Source organism: Ahaetulla prasina, chromosome 1, assembly GCF_028640845.1.
Source record: "Ahaetulla prasina isolate Xishuangbanna chromosome 1, ASM2864084v1, whole genome shotgun sequence".
Taxonomy (NCBI): domain Eukaryota; kingdom Metazoa; phylum Chordata; class Lepidosauria; order Squamata; family Colubridae; genus Ahaetulla; species Ahaetulla prasina.
The window spans coordinates 21,297,638-21,323,917 of record NC_080539.1 but is presented as its reverse complement, the minus strand read 5'-3'; the positions used below and the strand labels follow the sequence as shown (position 1 = coordinate 21,323,917).

Here is a 26,280-nt window from a genome sequence, read left to right as displayed (position 1 = left end):
TGCTTTGTATTTCATTGGTATCTAATCCTTCTTTTCCTTTTTATTCATACAAGTTTATATGCAAGTAGTCCTCAATTTATGACCACAGTTGGAATCAGAATCTTGGTTGCTAAATGATGCAGTTGTTAAGTAAGTTATCAAAAGCCCAGGCCTCCTTTTATTACCATTTTTACCATCATTATTAAGTGAATCACGATTGTTAAGCAAACCAGACTTCCTCAATTGACACTGTTGGAAAACAGCTGGGAAGGTCACAAATCACGGTCATGTGACTGTAGGAAACTGCAACTGATTGTAAATGTGAGCTGACTGCCAAACACCCGTATTGCAATTACATGCAACTTCACTTCTCATTTTTGCATTGTAAAGAAAACAATAATGGCCTTCTTTCAATCATCAGGGACAGATGCAGTTTTCACATGCATGTTAAGCAAGTCAAATAATTATTCCGTAAGCAGACGACATCCATATTTTAACATTTTTCTACTTAAGATCAAAACATGTTGTGATAACTCCTTGGTTGGTTTACTGTAACATACTCTCCATGGGATTGTCTTTGGAGATAATTTGGAAACTGCAACTGATACAGAATGGAGCTGTCTGATTCCTGGTGAAACTATTCTTCCATTGCAGAATATGCTAATTTGAAGATCACCGCATTGGTTGCTAGTTGTTTTCTAGGCCTGGTTCAAACTGCTGATTACCACCTATAAAGCCCTATACAGTGTAGTACCAGAATATATCGGAGCACGATGGCTCAGTTGTTAAAGACACTGAGCTTGTCAGCTGGAAAGCTGACAGCCAGGTTTGAGACATGAGCACTGCGTGATGGAGTGAGCTCAGTTCTTGCCCCAGCTTCTGCCCACCTAGCAATTCAGAAGCATGCAAACTCAAGTAGATAAATAGGTACCACTTCATTGTATAGTCACGCTAGCCACATGACCACAGAAATGCTTCAGACAATGGTAGCTCCCTCAGCTTAGAAATGGAGATGAGCACTGCCCCCTAGAGTCAGGCATGACAACTGGGCAGGGGAAACCTTTATTTTTATATCAGGCACCACTTTGCCAGGATCAAATCTGCCCAGCCAGGCTATTACAGCTTTACTACTCCTCTAGTTTTCCCCTCTAGTTCATTATGGGCACTTAAGGCCTTCTTATTTATTATGTGGTTGACGGTATTCTTTGTTGTGCTTCGTTGTTTTATCATTGTTTGTTGTCCAAAACTGTAAATGTTTGGAATAATTTATAAACATGGTAAAGGTAAAGGTTTCCCCTGCCCAATCATGTCTGAATCTAGGATGCAGTGCTCATCTCCATTTCCCAGCCAAAGGGAGCCAGCGTCATCCAAAGACACTTCTGTGATCATGCAGCTGGCATGACTAAACGCCAAGGCACACGGAACACTGTTACCTTCCCACTGAAGTGGTAGCTATTTACCTACTTATATTTGCATGCTTTCGAACTGCTAGGTTGGCAGGAGCTGGGGCAGGAACAGAAGTTCACCATGCCCACCTTCCAGTTGACAAGCCACATCTTAACCACTAGGCCACCATGCCCCTTGTAAACATGGTATAAATAAATTCCATCCACTTTTAATAGGTCCCTCCTCCCCTCATTTTTCCAACTTTACCCAATTAAAAAATTTAGTTTTTATTTGTTTTACTAAAAATACTAGCAAAAGGGGAGTTGATAAGTATTAAAAGCCTTGAGAGGAGATTTGCATACAGCAATATATCAAAATATTGAACTCAAAACACAAAAGCAATTTATCCCAATTTTAATGAACTTGCTTAATTAATATTGCTTTGTATTTCATTGGTATCTAATCCTTCTTTTCCTTTTTATTGGCATCTAATTCAAATGTATTATTACATTTGTAGGTTTTAATATTGCAATGAAATCCCACTGTGGATAGAAAGAAACAATAGCAATCATTAAGTGTTGTACCTTATCATTCTTGATGAACGTATCTTTTCTTTTATGTATGCTGAGAGCATATGCACCAAGACAAATTCCTTGTGTGTCCAATCACACTTGGCCAATAAAAAAATTCTATTCTATTCTATATAGTATCCTTTGTTTATTTGAAACTTGCTGGGTAAACCCAGCAAGTACTTGTGTTCTTGCTTAAAGAATGTTAGTGCATTTAAATTTAAAGTTGCATTTCTATTAAACTGGATATTAGATTATTTAGTTTTAAGAAGTAGGGACCTGTGTAAATAAATAAATACATTCAAGGTGACATTAGAAAAGAAACTATAGTATAAAAACTAAATGAAACAATTTATATGAAAATGTAGCCAATTGTAAATGTTGGAAAAGCATGTAGAAGTTTGGAATATTCATAGAACAGAAAAGCTAGATTCAATAGCCTTTTTCTTTCTTCTTCCATTCAGAGCTCACTCAATCTCCAGCAGTAGCTTCCCAGCAGCCTGCTTGCAGAAATGACCTCCAGACTCAACATTACTTTTCCAGCTTTGTTCCAGTCACTTTCCAGCCAGCATCTCCATCAGAGGGCACTACCTCTTCCTCTTCTTCCTCAGCCAGCCATTCACTTTACCATAGGATGGAAGGGACTCTGAATGCCCGAAGCCGAAGTAACAGCACAGAGCGGTTGTTTGATTCGGCTGCTGTTGGCACAGAAGATTACCATGAAAGTGAAGGTTCACGCAATAGAACCAGAGCAGTTGAAAACCAATACTCTTTCTACTAACTTTGCTGATGGAGTGGTTTTCAGTGCATCCCTCTCATTTGGATCAGTAGTTTTGGAGAATGGAAAAGCTTATTGAGGTCTTCATCTCCTTGTTGGCTACTTCTATATTGCATTTATTATTGCTTTTCTCCAGGCCTGTGAATATGTGTATCATACTTTCTCGCATTCTTTCATACTAAAAAGTAAAGATAGTCCTTCCTATTCCTGAGGAGGTACAGTGGTGATTTTCTTCACACAGCTACAAAACTTCAGAGTGAAACACAATCTTTCTCTTTTACTTAACTTTTTGGGTCCAGGAGCACAATCTAGAATTATGGAGAAAAAACTACATCTGCATGGAGTCAGGTTATTTCACTTGGTATTGTTTTTTGTTTTTTTCTATTTTGGCTGCCTGAATTGGGATGAAATCAGAAAATTAGAACCAGGAAATGGTGATTTAAAAAGTGAACTGAGGCTGGGCAATTGTAGCTAATTGTTGCTAAGACTTCATATTGCCCCATAATCAGCAATGTCGAGATGTGTACTTTGAGGCCAATGCTGGAATGACTAGCAAAAGTGATTTTCTTGTATACATCCTGTAAATTGTTTGCTCTGTTCATTTTTTTTAAACTGCATACTTATCCCATATTTTACATTTTTGCAAACAAAATGACAAGTGTCTGGAGTGCAGTTATGTAGGTTGCATACATAAGAAGCTGCCTAACCTGCTATAAGAACAGAGGTCCATCTAGGTCAAGTGTGTATGAAAAATAACATCTCTCCAAAAATCAGCACCACCTATTGCCTTTCAGTGTTGATGGGCTACAGTTAATATCTTGATTCCACTTCAGATAGTTTACTGTTCTTATTTTGCATTACTGTACTTCACAAGACATCTTACAATTCTTTTTCCACCAAACTAATTCCAATTGATATTGAGTGGTAGAAAGAGGATCTGAAGGCTTCTGGTTTTACAATTGGTACAGTTGTTATTTCTGGACAGATAATGAACTATCAGAGCAGGGATCTCCAACCTTGGCAACTTTAAGACTTGTGGACTTCAACTCTGGGAGTTGCCAAGGTTGGAGATCCCTGCATTAGAGGATCACACAACAAAGCCACATGTTGCTTACAGTTCTTTATAAGTTTCTGTTTGGTGATAACAATCTAGCATTTGCATTAAATATGATTTACAAGAATTGATCTTCATTATAATCATATTGAAAATGGGCAGCTTCTCTTTTGTGGCATGTAACTTCCCTTTAGTAACTTCTCTTCAGTATCTTGTAAAAGCATTTAGTTGCATCTTAATTTGAGTAACTTTCGTTATTGTATTTTCCATGTGATTTGAAGAAAAATGCAAAGTTAGTAAGTGCATAGCTGCCTTTTAATTTTAATTTGGCATTATTCCTTCCTCAATGAAATGGCAATTGTTTCAATTAAAAAAGAATCCTTAAACATCTTTTGAACTGAAATGAAAAATAATGAGTTTATATGAAAAACTTTGAAATATACTCTTCAAAATAAATAATGGCATGGAGCTCTGAAATTCTATGAACTGAGAGCCATAGGAAAAAATCAATTTGATATTTTAGATAACTTGGAAGCTCCTCATGTATTCCATCACTTAATCTAATAAAATGAAATTTTCTTGTAACAAAGAGATGGAAAAATGTAGCTATTTTCCAATAAATCTATAGTTGGCTAGTTTACAGAATTTTCCTGATTGATTTACATGAAAATGATTACACAGTTCTGTATTAATATAATACTTCAATGTCAAAGTCACTAAAGTATTAGAAAAAAAAGTTGAAAGGCAAAATATAAAACACATATAAACCAGAAAACTGTGCATCCACTTGAGTTGCAGCATATAAACTCTGCAACCATTTGAATTGCCAAGGAATAGAAATTGGTGATGGGGAAGAAATCACTATGCTGCCCTAAGACTTGTACTTAACACTGAAATTCTATTCAAATCATAGTACTGTATTAGATTCAGAACACACCTAGTGCAATGTTGTCGATTTTTGACTAAGCACTATATTCAACACAGTATATCTTTTTGGACTGCAGACTAAGCCACTGTTAGTAGTTCACAAATTAAAAGATTCAAGAGAGACTGCCTAAGACTGCTAGACCTAATTGCAAAACTAGTAACTTTATGCCCTGAATGTTCAAACAGAGTTGTCACTGGCAAATAGCTAGGCAGAAAAATTGGACATGCTAAGATACAAAATGTATGTTGGGAGTTTTTTCATATTGGTTTTATATTGTACACTCCCTGTGAGCTTTAGTTGTAAGCAAGTTCCTGAAAATGGAGTTAAGTATTTGAAGAACTGAGATTTATTGTTGGAGCTGGCATTAAATCAGTGAGGGATGTTGGGAATTTTAATTCAATAATATCTGGAAGGCTATAGGTTCTGCAACTTTGGCCTAAAATAAACCAAATTTATTTGATTTTTGATGCTATTGTATTTCTTAGTCTTTGCCTTCATAGGAAAATTTGGAAAAATGATTTGCTAAGAATGCATAGATGGCTAAATGTATGTCTCTTTAAAAAACACACTGATAAAAACGATGCTTCCTGAGCATCACCATACTAAAAAAATACTGTCATTATTTTTCGAGCAAAATCCTCTAAAAATATAAAAGACTCATATATGGAACATTATATAATACAAGGGGACTTTTTAAATGAAGACTTAATTTTTAGATTCTTTTTTAAATAAATATGTACTCAAGGAATCAATGGTTACTTTTATAGTTACCATGATTTCATAATCCATGTCATTTGTGTAATTATGACAATGTTATTGAGGCTTGTACCAATCACCTATGTTCTCCATAATGAAGAATCATTTGGTGGTACTAACCAGGTAATAAAAAAGTTATGAATTTTAATTTTTTCTGTGCCAATTGAAACAATGGGGGGGGGGAATCCTCCAAAAGCTGCAAACTGAATGTTAATTTGTAAATACAATTTTTTTAAAACTGTGAAAAAGTTTTAATGTGCAGTAGAATAAATTTTATTTACAAACTTGTAAAGGATCTGGAAAAATAATGGTTCAGCTTTTTTCTTTTTGGGTTAGGAGTTGGAAATAAAGGCTTTAATCACATGCATTAAAGATACAATTAAAAATGTAAATGAACATTAAAGGAAGGACACGCAATAATCTTGGGAACTAATCCAATAATAGTAGGGAGGAACAAGAGAGGCAATAGCAAGGATGCTTTCAAGATCTGAAGAATATATTGAAAAATGGTTGCTTGAAAAATGGTTATTTTTAAAGTTTTGCTATTTTGAAATCTTATTTTTAAAATTAAAATATTTTAAAGGTCTGGTAAGTAAGGTTTATTACATTCTTTTGAATTGTGCAGTCAAGTGTAATAACACTTATTCTCACACAGCCTGTCTAATGGCAATGATGTTCAGGCATAGATTGATGAGTCAGACTCAGAGCCCTGTGCAGATATGCCAAGACTATTTGCCACTTGAAACAGACCTAGATAATATCTGTGATTCACTAAACCATAAAACTAGTCTAATACAGCATATTAGTTAACTTTGGATAGTAAATTTGTGGTAACAAAACCAGTACCTTAATCATTACAATCTGATTCTTTAAACTGGATACAGGTAATCCTCAAGTTAAGACCACAATCAAACCCAGAATTTATGATGCTAAGTGAGAAATTTGTTAAATGAATTTTGCCCCATTTTCTTGCCACATTTGTTAAGTGAATCACTGCAGTTGTTAAATCACTATAAACACATTCATAAGAACCCTTATTAAACTTTGTACACATTTGTTAATTTTCATCAAATTCTCTTGGAAATTATTAAAAATATTTGGAGTGGCATCTACTGTCAGCATAAAACTACCCTCTTCTCCAGATATTTTTATAAACAACAAAATAACAACTTATAAAACTGGAGGGAAAATACAATAATGTCTCAACTAAATTAAGAGGGGAAGGTCTACATTGTCAGCATTGAAACTGACATGGGAGTTAAATTACTCTATTTAGCCTCTTTTATTTTCTATTATAGAAGATATCTATGGCAACAAAAAGCTATAAATGGTCTGGTAGTTCCTTTTCTAATTCACAAATTAAAAGCTTATGTTTTTAAACAAAATTTTGTTAATCATAAAAGTTCCTACAAGATTTTTCTCTCATTTATTTATTGCAAAGGGATCATTTGCATTAAAAATGGATTGCCTTACACTGCTGTTTTTCTTCAGATCCAAATAGTCACAAAATAAAGGGACTATTTTCAGAACATATATTCAATTTACTTAAAATAACTGCTGACTATTGTAGAAATGCACTAGTGCCATCTCATGGGGAAAAATGGGATTGTAAATTATGTAAATATCTATGGAGATTCTCAATCATCCAGGTCACAGGTTTGTCCCAAAGGTGCTTTTTCAAAAGGCAGCTGGACTTTCTGGTTTTTCTTTGAAGACGTTTCACTTCTCATCCAAGAAGCTTCTTCAGTTCTGTAAATTATGTACTTTCTGTCCCTAATACTTGTAATAAAAAGACACAATGCCGCTGTTCTGTCTGTCCCCTTTTATAGTACAGTAGAATCAGTCCTGTTTTTAGCAAGATGGCAGCAAAAGAGCAGGCAACCTGGGCAATGGATGAACTTCAACTTCCAGAATTCCTCAGCCACATAACCCACGCAAGTAAAACAAGATGTAATTTGGTGTACAATAAGGGCTACAAAGGATTGCAATAGAACCTGTTGCTCTTTCTCCCTACTGTAAATCTAGTACCGGTATGGTTTTCAGAATTTCAGTTTGTACAGCTTGGCAAGAGGATCTTAAGCCAAAGTAAAAAAGGAGCAAGGATATCTACCTTGGCATCTACCTCAGTCTACATTTTACCAGGCAAAGACATACCAAGACCAGATTAAACTCTTGTGTAGGTCCTAGACCTAGACATTTCTATTTTTTATGACCTTTATTATGCCATCCTTCAAGGCCAGGAAACAGACATCAGATATACACTTTGCAGGGCATAATAACAGAATCTGAAAGTCTGGCAAAAAAATTCTCTCCTTATAGGAGAGAATGGGGCAGCCTCACTTTTCATTCATTCACTTCTTCAGGGCTAAACTGAAGGATTGTGCAAATTGTATGATGCACTGTTGCTCTACTTTTATGACAAATGATGTGACAGATTTGAGGATTTGGTTATAATGTGCAGACAGCCATTGCACAAAACAGGAAATGGTTTGTTGATGGAACTGGCCCTGATTTCAGCGTAGATCATTCAAGTGAAAGATTCCAATGATTCTTTTCCATCACAATTTATTCTAGCAATTTATTCTACCGCCCTGAGTCCTTTGGGAGATAGGGCGGTATATAAATTCGAATAATAAATAATAAAATAAATAGAGATGCATGTGCCAGAGTAACCAATTTAATTTCCTTGTAGATAAGACATGTACCTACTGAGTATTTATTAAATAAATTCCTGTTATTCCCACACTTATATACAAAATTAATACATAAACAGGGACAGATATGCTCACACCCAAATATCTAACAAACTGGGTGAAACATCTTTTTGAACGCTTATTCAAATGCTTATTATTTGGGAAACTGGAGCAAGCACTCTAAAATAGATGCTTTTTTTAAAAAAAAACCCTCTGTGGTAGAGTTTGCACCTTACACAATTATAAATGAAGGCTCTCCACTCTGAATTTTCTAGGATTTGGTTGCTTATTCTGCAGAAAACTCAACTCATTGCAGACTAAAATGAAATGAAATACACATTGCCTTCTCACATATTCCCCTACTGCAGTTCACTACAATCAAAGCATAAGCACAGGAACTCCCTCTTAGAGATTTAAACTTTAAATGCTAAATCTTTTCCGCCTGTTTTTCTAAGTCGACAGGTATTCTGTTGTCCTTGTGGTAGGCAGCTACACATTATGTTAACGTATTGATTCTCTTATATCTGAAAACCACCGGATCCTGTCTTAACCAATTTCACAGCTCCTATCAAGTGAACAAATTAAGTTAGTAAATAAACGAATAAAAAGTACATTAGACCCACGATAAATATAACTTAATTCTACGTGGACAAGTATGTTTACTGAACAAGGAAATATTTAGAAGCTAGTTGGATTATTCCCAAATGCAATTATTAGCATTCTCGTTGCCATAGCTATAAACGGGACGCTTATAATAAACAGAATTAGGAGAAACCGCAACAGCCGCGAGGAATCCTGGGAAACCATTCGGACAGACCCGCTTTCCATTCGCCTCAGGGGAGACACGCCTCCTCAGGTTTCCCGCCCTCATTAATATTAAAGAGATTAATAGCTCGCTCTTCCTATGAAAGGAAGAGTAGTAGGGGGCAAGAGGCGGGAACAACACTATCCCCGCCTTCTTCCGCCTCCACAGACCGAGTCTGTGTGACCGTCGCCCTCCATGACGTCATCGGTCGGGGCCGCGGCCTTTTGCACCAGTGGGAGGGAAATTTGGGAGTAGGATGGCGGCGGGGCCGACGCGGCCCCCTCGGCCCCGGAAGGAGCCGCAGCCGCTGGTCATTCCCCGGAGTGCCGCAGAGGAGCAGCGCCTCAAGCTAGAGAGGCTAATGAGGAATCCGGTGAGGGGGCGGGGTATGTGTTGGTGGGCGTGGCTACCTGCCCCTTGGCTCTCCCCAGCTTTTTGGAGGTTGAGCAATGAGACCTGGCTGCTTTAATTCCCCCAGCTGAGGGCACTTGGGTCCTTGTTACAATCAAAGAACTAAAGAGGGCTGAAGAGGGAGATTTCTCCCCGTCATCCAAATCGGTTCCGGGTTTTTTTCTCTCAAGTTTGTGGCTTGACATCCTCTCCTTCAGATACTTCTGTTATGTCCCTGAGTAGAAGAGTTAAACGCTTCCCCTTCCTCAGCATGAAGATTAGGGAGCTCAACCAATCTCATTGCACATATGTTGTGCACTGACAATAAAGATTTGAATTAGTGTCACTGATCCTGCCCATTTCGCTGCTGGTTGGTGGAATATAGGATTGGATCTATCAAGGCAGTCTGATGTTTATGCATTCAGTGTTATGATAGTTTGGATCCGCATGGAATATCTACATGGGTTAAAAGGAGTTGTGATTTCTCTCCACTGTTAGAATCTGTATGCAATTTAATAGCTCTAAATAATTATATTTTCTTTTATGTACACTGAGAGCATATGCACCAAGACAAATTCCTTGTGTGTCCCAATCACACTTGGCCAATAAAAAAAATTCTATTCTATTCTATTCTATTCTATTCTATTCTATTCTATTCTATTCTATTTCTCCCATTGAAAGCATCAGTGTTGCTTATTTTTCACTGCAGGATAAAACAGTTCCAATTCCTGAAAAGCTGAATGAATGGGCACCCCGTCCACCTCCAGAATTTGTCAGAGATGTTATGGGTAAGTTGTGGGAGAGTTTTTACGTAGTTTCTTGGGTTTTGTTCATTACTTTTAGAGAAAAGGAGGAAAAACAGAAGCTTTGAAGAGTAAAATTGATGGTGTCCAGGAAAAGTTTGAAACTTGTTTTAGAGGCAATTTTTGGTCCAATTTTGCACTTTGTTATTAGCCTTAACAAACTCATTAAATTTCTCTGATCCATGGATGTTATTATAGTGAGATATTTACAACTTTGAATTCCCTGATTCTTAAATAATGTTTCAATTTTATTACTGTAAATGAGTGATTTTGAAGACTTATGCCTCTGTTTGTTGTGAGATATTGCAGAGAAAATCTAAGATTTTGGTGGCCAGGTATGTGAATATAGTATGATTTTAACAAGGAGCTGCTTTCTCAAAATCTTGCCCTTTACTTAAAAGCAAAGGTAAAAAGTAACTCTTATGGCACAGATAACGAGAAATGCCTGCACTGTGCAATACCAAAGATATTTGCTGAATAAGATGACTGGGGCTTGACTTTGCACAATTTACTTCACATAATTGATCTTCATCTCTAACAAATTTAGGATAAGTTATACAAAATAATTTATAAAATGTGTGAGTTTACATTATTTAATGCACAGTCCTCTACTTGTAACAAACTTAAAACTTTTCCCATTCATCCTTGGGAATATTAACAGTCTTTGTCAAGATAAAGACTGTTATTACAACAAACCAAGGAACATAACTGATCACATTTGCCCTTTTTAGCTAGAGGAGGGATAAGAAGAAGCGTAGAGCAGTGAAAGGAGGGAACAGTTTTTCTTAATGTCCACAGAAGTTCATACTGAGTTGGTATTAGCAAAATGAAAAATAACTCTCATATTTGCACTTGTATTTAATTTTTCATAAAGTAGCATATGCTTCATAGAAGATCTCATGTGAAAGGGTCATAAGGTTCACATGACTATTTTATTCAGTCTCTTAAGTAATTTCAAATTCATAATATGTAATGAATTTATTTTTCTAAATTGCCATGGGGATTACTGTAGGTGACAATGAACATGGGAACATTTACCATTGGCAGTAGGGCCTAGCAAGTAGAGTGATCATACAAGTGAGCCTAGCCAGGTTTTTTTTTATTTTATTTTTCCTGCTGAATTTTGAGCTCTTTTATAGTTTTGATTATACTCGCTCTGTTATATTGGGGTTATATTGAAATATTCATGTATTTCCTATGTCAAAATGGTATTAAACCACATCACTGATTCTTGGCAGTTAGATTTGGGGTAAGCTATGTGGAATGAAATAATGTTCATTGTTTCAGATCCAACTTGTTTCTTCTAAATGGTAACAACTTTTCAAAGATTTAAAGAGACTTTACTGAACTCAGCTATTTGGGACCCTTAAACTGCTGGCGATTAAGATGGAATATTTTGCTTCAGCCCTATATGTTTTTGTCTTTTTTGACAGGTTCCAGTGCTGGGGCTGGAAGTGGGGAATTTCATGTCTATCGACATCTTCGGCGGCGGGAATATCAGAGGCAAGATTTTATGGATGCCATGGCTGAGAAGGTAAAATGACTTTCCCTCAAAAGCTTTGATATTGATTATCTCGAGAATCCTTGCTGTTCTGTAAACGACAAAGAGGTCTATTACAAAGAGGTCTACTGGATCAAAATTGGGTAGATCCAGGCGAGAGTTTCGAGACTCGTCTTGTTGAGACCATTTGGGATGGTTTTGACCCTGTGACTCCCGAGGACATGGACAGGTTGCTGGGAAGGTTGAATGCCACCACATGTTTACTGGACCCGTGCCCCTCCTGGTTGGTGCTGGCCACGCAGGAGGTGACACGAGGCTGGCTCCGGGGGATTACAAATGCTTCTTTGCGGGAGGAGGTCTTTCCCGCTGCCTTGAAAGGGGCGGTGGTGAGACCTCTCCTCAAAAAGCCTTCCCTGGACCCAGCTGTTTTAGGAAATTACCGTCCAGTCTCCAACCTTCATTTTACGGTGAAGGTTGTAGAGAGTGCGGTGGCATATCAATTACCCCAGTACCTGGATGAAACCGTCTATCTAGACCCGTTCCAGTCCGGCTTCTGGCCCGGATACAGTACGGAGACGGCTTTGATCGCGTTGGTGGATGATCTCTGGAGGGCCAGGGATAAGGGTTACTCCTCTGCCCTGGTCCTATTAGATCTCTCAGCGGCTTTCGATACCATCGACCATGGTATCTTGCTGCGCCGGTTGGAGGGTTTGGGAGTGGGAGGCACCGTTTATCGGTGGTTCTCCTCCTACCTCTCTGACCGGACGCAGACGGTGTTGACAGGGGGGCAGAGATCGACCCCGAGGCGCCTCGTGTGGGGTGCCGCAGGGATCGATTCTCTCGCCCCTCCTGTTCAACATCTATATGAAGCCGCTGGGCGAGATCATCAGTGGTTTTGGGGTGAGATACCAACTGTACGCTGATGATACACAGCTGTACTTTTCCACCCCAGGCCACCCCAATGAAGCTATCGAAGTACTGTCCCGGTGTCTGGAAGCCGTACGGGTCTGGATGGGGAGGAACAGGCTCAAGCTTAATCCCTCCAAGACGGAGTGGCTGTGGATGCCGGCACCCCGGTACAGCGGCTGACTGTTGGGGGCGAGTCATTGGCCCCAATGGAAAGGGTGCGCAACTTGGGCGTTCTCCTGGATGGGCGGTTGTCTTTCGAAGACCATTTGACGACCGTCTCCAGGAGAGCTTTTTATCAGGTTCACCTGATTCGCCAGTTGCGCCCCTTCCTGGACCGGGATGCCCTATGCACGGTCACTCATGCTCTCGTGACTTCTCGCTTGGACTATTGCAATGCTCTCTACATGGGGCTCCCCTTGAAGAGCACCCGGAGACTCCAGTTAGTCCAGAATGCAGCTGCGCGGGTGATAGAGGGAGCGGTTTGAAGCTCCCATGTAACACCTATCCTGCGCAGACTGCACTGGCTGCCTGTTGTTTTCCGGGTGCGCTTCAAGGTATTGGTGACCACCTTTAAAGCGCTCCATGGCTTAGGACCGGGATACTTACGGAACCGTCTACTGCCATCTATCTCCCAGCGACCGGTGCGTTCCCACAGAGAGGGACTCCTTAGGGTGCCGTCAGCCAAGCAATGTCGACTGGGGACCCCCAGGGGGAGGGCCTTCTCTGTGGGGGCTCCTACCCTGTGGAATGAACTTCCCCCTGGACTTCGTCAACTATCCGACCTTCGGACCTTTCGCCACGAACTTAAAGCCTATTTATTATTATTATTATTTTCTCCCCTCTCTCCTCTTCCCTCTTTGATTCTCTCAAAAAACAAAGTACTAAATACTGATGCAGGTATTTGTACATTTTTTCTTTCTTTCATTTTCCTTTGTTTGCTCTTTTCTTCCCATCAGAAAACTTTACTGATATTTCTTTCCTTTTTGGCCCATTTTTCCTTCCCTTCAAAATGTATTAAACTTATATTTACAAATTAATTGTTTCCTGGGTACTCATCTTCTGAGTGTGCAGAAAAATACTGTTCCTTATTTTATGGATGACCATGTTGTTATATAACACATGCGGCGTTCTATTCCGAATGCATCCAGCTATGTGTCTGGGAAGTCCAGAACCAGGACATGAATCAATAATATTTGTATATTCAAAGACCGAATTGAATCAAATGCAAATCCATTTAGCATTATGGTAAGGCAGCTTTTTTAAAATATGAATTCTTGGTAAATTGTATAAATATACTTTCATTGAATTGTTTACAATTTCAGATTTAATTGATTACATCTATTTCTTTTAGCAAAAATTAGATGAAGAATATCAGAAGAAGCTTGAAAAGAATAAGATGGTTGCAGAAGAGCAGACAGCCAAGCGTAGAAAGAAGCGGTAAGGTCAACCTGTTCTAGGTGGCTGATACAGAAACTCTAAAGGGCTTCTGTATTAGCCACAGCAGAACTATTTTTAATTCCAATTTAATTTTTCCATTTAATTTAATAAATTCAATAACTAAATTTGATCTCATGTGCTATCTCATTAGTTTCTGCATTGCCCTAATTGAGGGTTATATCATGCTTGACTTTTCTTTATTTTTGACCAGGAATATGAGTTCTTAAGTTCCAAATTAAATTTGGCTCATCTCCTTCACTTAAAATTAGTAAAGAAAATGAAGGTGTTAGCAAAAAATATATGTGATGATTTAAGAACAAAAATATTTGATGAAAAATACTGTTTTAAAATTGAGGAAAAGGTAAAATACTACATTTGGGTATTAGTGTGACTAATATGAATTGTATGTTATTTCAAAACAATTATGTTAAAATGTAAAATGAAGAATATGCTAAGATGAGAGAAATTACTGTTGTTATTGCTGAGAATTTCTGTGATAAAATGAGTATTGCTTAGAATCATGTTTTTGTTTTAATACCTATTTGGACAACTTATATGCCATTTAAGCAATGGCAGTCAGATATATCTTAGCTTTTAAAGGAAAAAGGCAAGGATTAAATATAAAGTATTCTAAAATGCAAAGGAACAAGGAGGATTGGGACTGACTGATTCAAAACAGTACTTTGCAATCATCTCTTCCTGGTTTGGATGAAAGTGGATAATGCTGAGAAAGAGAATTCTGGGGTGAGATACCAACTGTACGCTGATGATACACAGCTGTACTTTTCCACCCCAGGCCACCCCAATGAAGCTATCGAAGTACTGTCCCGGTGTCTGGAAGCCGTACGGGTCTGGATGGGGAGGAACAGGCTCAAGCTTAATCCCTCCAAGACGGAGTGGCTGTGGATGCCGGCACCCCGGTACAGTCAGCTGCAGCCGCGGCTGACTGTTGGGGGCGAGTCATTGGCCCCAATGGAAAGGGTGCGCAACTTGGGCGTTCTCCTGGATGGGCGGTTGTCTTTCGAAGACCATTTGACGACCGTCTCCAGGAGAGCTTTTTATCAGGTTCACCTGATTCGCCAGTTGCGCCCCTTCCTGGACCGGGATGCCCTATGCACGGTCACTCATGCTCTCGTGACTTCTCGCTTGGACTATTGCAATGCTCTCTACATGGGGCTCCCCTTGAAGAGCACCCGGAGACTCCAGTTAGTCCAGAATGCAGCTGCGCGGGTGATAGAGGGAGTGGTTCGGAGCTCCCATGTAACACCTATCCTGCGCAGACTGCAGTGGCTGCCTGTTGTTTTCCGGGTGCGCTTCAAGGTATTGGTGACTACCTTCAAAGCGCTCCATGGCTTAGGACCAGGATATTTACAGGACCGTCTACTGCCATCTTCTATCTCCCAGCGACCGGTGCGTTCTCACAGAGAGGGACTCCTTAGGGTACCGTCAGCCAAGCAATGTCGACTGGCGGCCCCCAGGGGGAGGGCCTTCTCTGTGGGGGCTCCTACCCTGTGGAACGAACTTCCCCCTGGACTTCGTCAACTATCCGACCTTCGGACCTTTCGCCGCGAACTTAAAACCTATTTATTATTATTATTACTTTCTCCCCTCTCTCCTCTTCCCTCTTTGATTCTCTCAAAAAACAAAGTACTAAATACTGATGCAGGTATTTATACATTTTTTCTTTCTTTCATTTTCCTTTGTTTGCTCTTTTCTTCCCATCAGAAAACTTTACTGATATTTCTTTCCTTTTTGGCCCATTTTTCCTTCCCTTCAAAATGTATTAAACTTATATTTACAAATTAATTGTTTCCTGGGTACTCATCTTCTGAGTGTGCAGAAAAATACTGTTCCTTATTTTATGGATGACCATGTTGTTATATAACACATGCGGCGTTCTATTCCGAATGCATCCAGCTATGTGTCTGGGAAGTCCAGAACCAGGACATGAATCAATAATATTTGTATATTCAAAGAGCGAATTGAATCAAATGCAAATCCATTTAGCATTATGGTAAGGCAGCTTTTTTAAAATGTGAATTTTTGGTAAATTGTATAAATATACTTTCATTGAATTGTTTACAATTTCAGATTTAATTGATTGCATCTATTTTTTTTAGCAAAAATTAGATGAGGAATATCAGAAGAAGCTTGAAAAGAATAAGATGGTTGCGGAAGAACAGACAGCCAAACGTAGAAAGAAGCGGTAAGGTCAACCTGTTCTTGGTGGCTGATACAGAAACTCTAAAGGGCTTCTGTATTAGCCATAGCAGAACTATTTTTTAATTCCAATTTAATTTTTCCATTTAATTTAATAAATTCAATAACTAAATTTGATCTCATGTGCTATTTCATTAGTTTCTGCATTGCCCTAATTGAGGGTTATATCATGAGCCTTATATCATGCTTGACTTTTCTTTTTTTTTTTTTGACCAGGAATATGAGTTTCTTAAATTCCTAATTAAATTTGGCTCATCTCCTTCACTTAAAATTAGTAAAGAAAATGAAGATGTTAGCAAAAAATATATATAATGATTTAAGAACAAAAATATTTGATGAAAAATACTGTTTTAAAATTGAGGAAAAGGTAAAATACTACATTTGAGTATTAGTCTGACTAATATGAATTGTATGTTATTTCAAAACAATTATGTTAAAATGTAAAATGAAGAATATGCTAAGATGAGAGAAATTACTGTTGTTATTGCTGAGAATTTCTGTGATAAAATGAGTATTGCTTAGAATCATGTTTTTGTTTTAATACCTATTTGGACAACTTATATGCCATTTAAGCAATGGCAGTCAGATATATCTTAGCTTTTAAAGGAAAACGGCAAGGATTAAATATAAAGTATTCTAAGATGCAAAGGAACAAGGAGGATTGGGACTGACTGATTCAAAACAGTACTTTGCAATCATCTCTTCCTGGTTTGGATGAAAGTGGATAATGCTGAGAAAAAAGAGAATTCTGAGAGAAAGAGAAAGGCATGGCTGAAGGTTTTGATAGCATGGATTTCCATGACACAATAAAGTTAAATTTAATGCAGCTTTTAAAAATGACTATAATAGAAGTGCCTTGTTGAGAATATGGAATAGATATAAATCCAAATTGTGTCCAAAAATGCCTTTATAAGTCTCAGTATAAGAAGCATTTTATAGGAAAGAGCTGGCAAAGTGAGATAGAACCTAGTGATACTTGTTACAAGAGCAAGGTGAAAATAAGACGAAATCAAGAAATCAATTGACTAAATTTATTTTTCAATGGTTTTCATGCAGTTAAAGAGAAAGATTTAAGGTAGATAACAAGACGTTTGGAATTGAACAGCACAAGACAGAAGTTGAACTTGGTACAGATGATGATCATGAAATTGAAGTGGAAGATAATGATGAGATGAGCTAAGAACTTTGGACATAATATACCGATGCAACAATGGGAAAATATGTAGCTGACAGGACTGAAATTTACATTATGCTATCATTTAAAAGAGATGATACAAATTATGTGATGCAATTCATATATTTATCTGTAGGTGGCCACAGGTCTTTGCAAGCTACTGGAAACAGCAGTTTATTTATAGCCCAGCTTTCCCCATTCAGCATCATGTAAAGAATAAGACGAATAAGATAAACCCAATATTTTGGATTTTGAGCCAGAGTAAAAGAGATGGAAGAGAAAACATTTAAGAGCTATTTTCATCTATTTCAATTAAATAGGAATTTGTTTGCAAATTAAAGGTTATATTTAAACTTTACATCTTTACTAAGATTGGAATAAAAAAACTGCAAAATTTGAAAAGAGTTGTCCATTTAATCAGTATTTAATTTCTTTTTTGCTTTTTTTGCAGTCAGAAATTGAAAGAAAAGAAATTGCTGGCAAAAAAAAGTAAAGTTGAGCAAAAGAATGAACATGCAGGTAACTCACAAAGTTGTAATCTTGAGGTCAGCCTAAAAGAAAATGTATTTTGTCAATCCCAGAAAGCCCATTTCTGTCCAATTCAGCAGAAATTGTATGTCTGCAGGAACAATGTGCCATATACATTAGTGTGGGTGTCTTTCAAAGTGGCCTTCCCCAGCCAAGAGCCCTATTCAGGTAGTCCTCAACTTAGGACTGTAATGGAGCCTGCCTAATACAGTTGCAGGTGGTGACAGTCATTAAGCAAGATCGCCTCGTTTAACAATACTCCACTCATTACTTTCCCTGATGTGGTTGTTAAACGCAGCAGGAATGAGGGGGGCTGGGAGGCATATCACAGGCCCAGGTCTGCATTCCTGGGCCTCCCAAGGCCTCCTGCACTTCCTGACGCACCCCATGATCCACTTCCTGCCCTTCAGGGTCCCCACAGCCCATGAGCCTACTCCCCGTTTCCCCATTGGGTTTCTGCAGGCCCCAAACCCTCCTCCTTGCTTACCTTTTATAGATCTCCAGAGCTCAGGAGGTTGGATTGGGTTAAGGTAAGGGGGGGGGCAGGCCTTTATGTTGTTGAGCCACATGGTGTAATCCTAGAAGCTATTTTTTTTTATTTCTTTTGTCACAACAGAATACACAAACAATTGTTATAGATAAAACAACATATTTTGAAGAAAATATACATATATGTATAAAAATATGCATCAACTATATCAATTTGATATGATGAAGGGAACAATAGGACAGGAACGGTAGGCACTTTTGTGCTCTTGTGCACGCCCCTTATAGCCCTCTTAGAAATGGGTGAGGTCAATAGTAGACAGTTTTTGGTTGAAGACTTTGGGATTTTGAGTAGAGACTATGGAGTCAGGCAATGAGTTCCAAGCATTAACAACTCTGTTACAGAAGTCATATTTTCTGCAATCAAGTTTGAAGCGGTTGACATTTAGCTTGAATCTATTTTTTGCTCTTGTAATATTGCGATTGAAGCTGAAGTAGTCTTTTATAGGAAGGATATTGCAATAGATGATTTTGTGTGTTAAACACAGGTCATGTCGAAGTTGACGGAGTTGTAAATTTTCTAATCCCAGGATTTCAAGTCTGTTGGTATAAGGTATTTTGTTGTTTTCGAAGGAGTGAAGAACTCTTCCAGTAAAATATTTCTGGACTCTTTCTATTGTATTTATGTCAGAGATGTGGTATGGGTTCCAGACGGATGAGCTGTATTCAAGAATAGGTCTGGCAAATGTTTTGTATGCTCTAGTTAGTAGTGTAGAGTTTTTGGAAAAGAAGCTGCGTAAAATTAGGTTTACAACTCTTAGGGCTTTTTTCGCTATGTAGTTGCAGTGAGCTTTGGGACTAAGATCATTAGATATGAGAACTCCAAGATCTTTGACAGGGTGGGAGTCATCAGTTAAGTAATGTCCATCAAGTTTCTACTTGATATTAGGGTTCTTTTTTCCAATATGTAAGACTGAGCATTTGCTGGTTGAGATTTGGAGTTGCCAAGTTTTAGACCAATCAGAAATTAAGTCGAGGTCTACTTGAAGGGTAGAAGTATTATTGGTGGTATTAAATAGTTTGACATCATCAGCAAAGAGAACACAATAACTTGAGATGAGGTCGCAGAGATCATTTATGTATAGTATGAAGAGTGTTGGTCCAAGAACACTACCTTGGGGAACGCCACTTTCGACAGGAACAGGATTAGATATAGCGTTGCCAATTTTGACCACTTGTTGTCTGTTTGACAGGAAGGCATTTATCCAATTGTGAAGAGATTTTCCAAGAAACTGCATTGAATTCTAGCTATTTGGAAAATGGGGGCGCTTCTAGAATTGAATTCTGGGGCCAGCAAAAAACCTGCTTGCTTTGCTTTGGTAATGTAAACTCCTGGCATTCCACAGTGCCAGAACGCAGCAGAGCTCCCATTAGTGAAGCAAAGCAAAGCAAAGCATTCTATTGTTGGGCTGCATGGTGCACCTCCATTTTCTAAATGGCCACAGTTCATTGCAGCCTCTCAGAAAATGGCAGCTGCTTCCATTTCTCCCAATGAGGGAAAGAAGGCAAAGTGATCATGGAAATATAATTCTATTAAGGTTGTAAGAAGTGCAGTTCATGTTTGCAGCTTGAAGCAGCAGAAGGAAAAGATTTTCCATAATATGAAAAGTAGGCTGTTCATTCACACAAGAAGAACATACTTACATGATGTTGTCCAGTGGTAGAGCTGGGGAGATAGGAGGGTCCCCTCCCTCTGTGATACAGCTAGGGGGAAAAGAATAGTTGTTTATTAACTATCCTTCCCTAACCTGATGCCCTTGGAAAAGATGGGACTAACTCCCAGAAGTCCAGCTGCCAGGCAGGGGAGGGAGATTGACTACATCCAAGCCTGCCAACTTGAGGAATAAAGACTAATCCAATTTGAGGAAGACTGGGACTAAATCTAAGAAGTCTACAGAGATTTCCAGTATTCTTACATTATTATTATGTATTAAATTTCTACTCTTTCCATCTTAAATAAGTGATTCTGGATGGTTTACAGCAACATAATAAAACCATGTAAACAAGTGAATAAAAACACAGATTAAAATAGAGTTAAGAAGAAGTAAAAATTTACAAGTAAAAATTCAGAAGCACGAGGTAGTGGAAGTGTGCTTAAACCACTGCCTTCCCCATCATAATCTTAGACCGCCATGCTAACATAAAAAGAATATCCTTTTCTTCTTTCAGATGCAGTCTGCTTCTGAATGTAAAATTCTGCTTGGTTCTGATGGTAATGAATGCCAGTATATTAAACTTTCATTACTTTTCTCTTATATTTGCATTTTGCAGCTGCGGATTCTGATCATTCCCCCAAACAGCAGACCAGTGAAGATGAGACTTCCGAGGAAGAAGAGAAAGATGACGGGAAGGAACCCAACTTTGTGATGAAGAGATGATGGTGTTGCTGCTGCTCTACTGTAGTTAATAGCCAGCTAGCATTGCGCTAAAACTGAATTGAACAAGAGGGTTTTTCTGCTCTTTTAGACTTCATTGTGGCATTGTTGAAATGGCCATAACAGTCCTATGGAATATCATTGCTGGATCCAAATCAAATGAAAGTTGATTTCAAACTTTCTTGTATAACTGCTGTGCAGGGTTTCAGGGAAAAGTGTCAGCATCATGTAACTCTTAATTCCTCTGCTATTGCTCCAAAGTGACATTTCTTCATCAGCTTATGTCTGTAAGCAGATCTTCTTCCGAGAGACTTAAATATACAAAATGGAGTTATGTGGCTGAAAAATGGACTTGACTTTGAGGCAGGAAATAGTCTCTATTTCCTGGAGGGAAAAAAGTTAATTTCTTTAGGAGTCTCTATTAAATTAGCCTTTATTCCTTGCATTTCTGCTGCAAGGTAAGATTTTCCAACAACTAAGAAGATCTTGTGTTTCATTTCAAAAGTGTGTTGTTCATTTTTATTATAAACATTTCTGAATAAAAGAGGACATCCAAGTGTTTTTGTTTTCCTGTCTCTGAAGGATACACACTGTGCATTTTATAGGGATTTTCATCCATGAATTTGCCTGCCAAAAACATGTAGCCATTTAAGATAAATAGATCTTCTGTATTTGCTGCACTATACAATTGAGCACTATTAAATAACAGTTCATGAGTTTCCTAGGGTTATCTGGCTGATCAGTATGGGGAAAAAGATACTCAGACATTTCATTCTGTTTTTAATTTTGGTACAATCTCTTAAGTGGGTCTTCTGTCTCGAAATATAGTTGCTGCATTCCTACACAGTGGTAAATCAGCTAGGTTTATATACATGGTCTGCCAAAATAAAAAATTGTGTTTTCACTTAATGTGTGAACTTGCAGCTGAGGCCTATGCAAAAATAGGAGCTTCTCTGTGACTCCCATTTTACCTGATTCGTCTACAAAATTGTAATATAAAAAAGTGATACTGATAAAAAAATTCTAATAAAGACTAACTTTGCAACAGAACACATCCTAGTATAACTGATTCCTGTCTAATGAAAATTGTTTTGTGACTTAGGTGTGTATTGATGTAGAAACTGATTACCAAGAAGTTAAAATCCTTTCTGCACCGAAGAGAGAAATCAAATCCCTTTCTGCAGCCTTCAGTTTATAGGCCAACTATGCCTAAGTTGAATGTTGGTTATAGTTTGTATATAAATAAATCTGTTCAAGCCAGAACTGGGTTTTTTATTTTTATTTATTTATTTATTTGTCAAACACAACAGTATATATAAGTATAAGCATGAAATAACCATACGAATTGGATACAATCAAAGGGAACATTAGGACAGGAACTGTAGGCACGCTGGTGCTCTTATGCACACCCTTATAGACCCTTTAGGAATGGGGTGAGGTCAATAGTAGAGAGTTTTTGGTTAAAGCTTTGGGGATTTGGGGAAGAGACCACAGAGTCAGGTAGTGCATTCCAGGCATTCTGTTACTGAAGTCATATTTTCTACAATCAAGATTGGAGTGGTTCACATTAAGTTTAAATCTATTGTATGCTCGTGTATTGTTGCGATTGAAGCTGAAGTAGTCTTCGACAGGAAGGACATTGTAGCAGATGATTTTATGAGTTATACTCAGGTCGTGCCGAAGGCGGCAGAGTTCTAAATTTTCTAAACCCAGGATTTCAAGTCTGGTGGCATAAGGTATTTTGTTGTGATCAGAGGAGTGGAGAACTCTTCTTGTAAAATATTTCTGCACACGCTCAATTGTATTCATGTCCGAAATGTGGTGTGAGTTCCAATCAGGCAAGCTGTATTCGAGAATTGGTCGAGCAAATGTTTTGTATGCTCTGGTTAGTAGTGTAATCTTTCTGGAGAAGAAGCTACGCAAGATTAAGTTTAGAACTCTTAAAGCCTTTTTGGCGATGTAGTTGCAGTGGGCTTTGGCACTTAGATCATTTGATATGAAAGCTCCAAGGTCTTTGACGGGGTGGGGGTCATCTACAAGGTAATGTCCATCAAGCTTGTATTTAGTGTTCTGATTCTTTTTTCCAATGTGTAAGACTGAGCATTTGCTGGCTGAGATTTGGAGTTTATTTATTTATTTATTTATTTATTTATTTGTCAAACACAACAGTATATATAAGTATAAGCATGAAATAACCATACGAATTGGATACAATCAAAGGGAACATTAGGACAGGAACTGTAGGCACGCTGGTGCTCTTATGCACACCCTTATAGGCCCTTTTGGAATGGGGTGAGGTCAATAGTAGAGTTTTTGGTTAAAGCTTTGGGGATTTGGGGAAGAGACCACAGAGTCAGGTAGTGCATTCCAGGCATTCTGTTACTGAAGTCATATTTTCTACAATCAAGATTGGAGTGATTCACATTAAGTTTAAATCTATTGTATGCTCGTGTATTGTTGCGATTGAAGCTGAAGTAGTCTTCGACAGGAAGGACATTGTAGCAGATGATTTTATGAGTTATACTCAGGTCGTGCCGAAGGCGGCAGAGTTCTAAATTTTCTAAACCCAGGATTTCAAGTCTAGTGGCATAAAGTATTTTGTTGTGATCAGAGGAGTGGAGAACTCTTCTTGTAAAATATTTCTGCACACGCTCAATTGTATTCATGTCCGAAATGTGGTGTGAGTTCCAATCAGGCAAGCTGTATTCGAGAATTGGTCGAGCAAATGTTTTGTATGCTCTGGTTAGTAGTGTAATCTTTCTGGAGAAGAAGCTACGCAAGATTAAGTTTAGAACTCTTAAAGCCTTTTTGGCGATGTTGCAGTGGGCTTTGGCACTTAGATCATTTGATATGAAAGCTCCAAGGTCTTTGACGGGGTGAGGGTCATCTACAAGGTAATGTCCATCAAGCTTGTATTTAGTGTTCTGATTCTTTTTTCCAATGTGTAAGACTGAGCATTTGCTGGCTGAGATTTGGAATTGCCAAATTTTTGACCATTCCGACACAAAGTCAAGGTCTTTTTGAAGGGTAGCCGCATTGCTGGTAGTGTTAAATAGTTTAACATCATTGGCGAAGAGAACACAATTACTTATAATATGGTCACAGAGGTCGTTAATGTATAATATGAAGAGTGTTGGTCCTAGAACGCTGCCTTGGGGGACATCGCTATTGACAGGAGCAGGATTTGATAGGGCACTGCCTATTTTGACCACTTGTTATCAACTTATTGTCAACTTGTTGTTCATTTGAGACAGAATTAGCTATGAGCCTTTAGGGACGGGTTCTGCGGAAAAAGCAAAATAAATGGTATTACTTGGGAACAGAGATCTTTGGGGACTAATTCATGCCAATTTTAGTTATGCCAAGCTCCAAAAAAAATAAGATTTAGGGCTGTTGAAATTGGATTAAATGGACTGGTTTGAAGGAGGGAATGTTCTTGCTTCAGACTAATTTTAGGTCAGAGTCCTTTTTTAAAATTCAAAATGAGACCGTTTCCCACATGCTCAGATTAATTAATATAAGGCCCGTATCTTTAGAAAGCAAGTGAGAAACCTCCACTTTTCTGAGAAAAAGGGACAGCATTTGCTAGTTAAGGCAGCGAGGGGGGGGGGGGAAACCTGTCTGTCCACTGAGAAAAAGGACAAGATACTCGAAAAACTCAAAATATTCAGATCCAACTGGGGAAAAGAAGCGGCTCAAAACGAACTTATTTCCCAGTTTCAAAAAACAAGTATATATATAATTAATAAATAAAATAAATAATAAATAATATTATTTATAGTAATAAAATTAATAAATTAAATATTTTGAGTTTTTCTGAATATCTGTCCTTTTTCTCAGTGGACAGGCAGGTTTTATATATACATATAAATCTATATATATATAGATTTTAAATTTATAGGGTTTTACACACACACACACACACACACAATATATATATTTGTACTGCAGGCTAGAGCTTGAGACCCCTTCGGCCATCTCATTCCCACGAACAGGAATTGTTTCCTTTCATTATATCCAATTAATATAGTTATTACATACTTATATATGTATATATAATATCCATGTATATATTATATATGTATATATAATATAATATATATTATATCCAATTAATATTATTAATAATTAATACATTAATATCTAATATATATATATTATATATGTATATATAATATAAGATATATAATATTATATTATATCCAATTAATATAGTTATTACATACTTATACTTATATATATATATGCTTATATATTATATAGTTACTTTCATGCTTATGCTTATATATACTGTTGTGACAAAATAAATAAATAAAATAAAATAAATAAATAAAACGGTTCAGTGGGAGAAAAATCTTAAGCCTGAGAAGGAAAACCGGCCGATTCCCTCCGTCACATGTTTGCTACTATCGCGAAGTCACGTGACAAGGCCTTGGCGTTGCCTTGGCAGCACCGCAGGCGACGGCACTGGCGTTCCTGCAGCCGCTGCCGCCGCCGCCCGTCGTCCGTGGGGTAAGTTAGCGGGAGGGGGGCCTGGTGGAGGTGGGTGCCTACTTTGCATATTCGCATATTCATAGATGCACAAAGAGGTAGGTAAGAGCGGGTGGGGAGGCTCTGTCCGCCACGGCGCAAAAAAAGTGAGGCTTTGGCAAGGCGTGGGAGGGTTCAGAAGAGCTTCCTCCCCTTTGCACCGAGGTCCTCCTGTTCGCTGGACACGTTTAACCGGCTGAAGTCAAGACTTGGCAGGCGGCAAAATGTGCTGAACTTGGATTAGCACTGAGCCTGCTTCTGCGTTTCGTGGCTTAGTGGGCGCCGCGAATCCAGAACCCACTTGTGTTCGGTATTGTGTGGAAAGAGGTTAAACTAGGAACCGTGTTTTGCAAACGGAGTCATAAAATCTGAACTGTACGCTTGTATCTAAAGGTCGGCCTGCAAGTAACGTTATTTCTAATGTAATGCAACAAATAATAATTGATAATAAACTACCGTAAAATTACTATTATTTTTTTTATAAACTGCCTTGCCTGCAAGAATCTACTTATCACAACCGCCTACTTTACTTTCTGGGAATACTTTTCAAGTCATTGCCTCCACAATTTGTTAATAAGTAAAGGTATTTCCACGGTATTATTAATCTGCTGTTGAATTTTCTGGGTTTGTTGAAGACAATTAACTAGACTGGATTTACTTTTACAGACGATATTAAAGTACTGGGAACTTAACAAAAGTTAACACTAACCAAGCTAAATGTATTGTGCAAAGATAGCTGTAGCTCTTTAAAAGATGGGTTTGCAGGGGAGAAGTTACATTGTAGTGTTATAGTGGATTTCTGCATTAGACAGAGAGTTGGACTAGATGATCACTAATGTCCCTTTCAACTCTTATCTCCCATAACTCTATAAAAACCTTTCTGCTCCCCAAAATCTTAAATATATACTGCATATTTGCA

General features: G+C 38.1%; 1 protein-coding gene across 2 annotated transcripts; it reads left to right on the top strand.

Moving 5' to 3' along the window:
* The first annotated feature begins 9,140 nt into the window (after window positions 1-9,140).
* On the top strand, window positions 9,141-22,094 carry PRKRIP1 (PRKR interacting protein 1). Of its 2 annotated transcripts, none has more exons than XM_058164364.1 (6): window positions 9,141-9,321; window positions 10,048-10,126; window positions 11,575-11,675; window positions 16,109-16,194; window positions 17,834-17,901; window positions 20,728-22,094. In XM_058164364.1, exons 1-6 carry the CDS (start codon window positions 9,205-9,207, stop codon window positions 20,832-20,834), a joined length of 558 nt encoding a protein of 185 aa, XP_058020347.1. In that variant the 5' UTR covers window positions 9,141-9,204; the 3' UTR covers window positions 20,835-22,094. The 2 variants fall into 2 exon arrangements, with proteins under 2 accessions (XP_058020347.1, XP_058020346.1); XM_058164363.1 differs by lacking the exon at window positions 16,109-16,194 and adding an exon at window positions 13,903-13,988 and having other exon boundaries at window positions 9,144-9,321.
* The last annotated feature ends 4,186 nt before the right edge of the window (window positions 22,095-26,280 follow it).

Excerpts from the sequence above, each read along its gene's own strand:
- PRKRIP1 (XM_058164364.1), top strand. The coding sequence starts at position 9,205 with ATGGCGGCGGGGCCGACGCGGCCCCCTCGGCCCCGGAAGGAGCCGCAG. Across the intron at positions 9,322-10,047 it reads AGAGGCTAATGAGGAATCCG|GATAAAACAGTTCCAATTCC; the intron begins GTGAGGGGGCGG and ends TTTTCACTGCAG. Across the intron at positions 17,902-20,727 it reads GCAAAAGAATGAACATGCAG|CTGCGGATTCTGATCATTCC; the intron begins GTAACTCACAAA and ends TGCATTTTGCAG.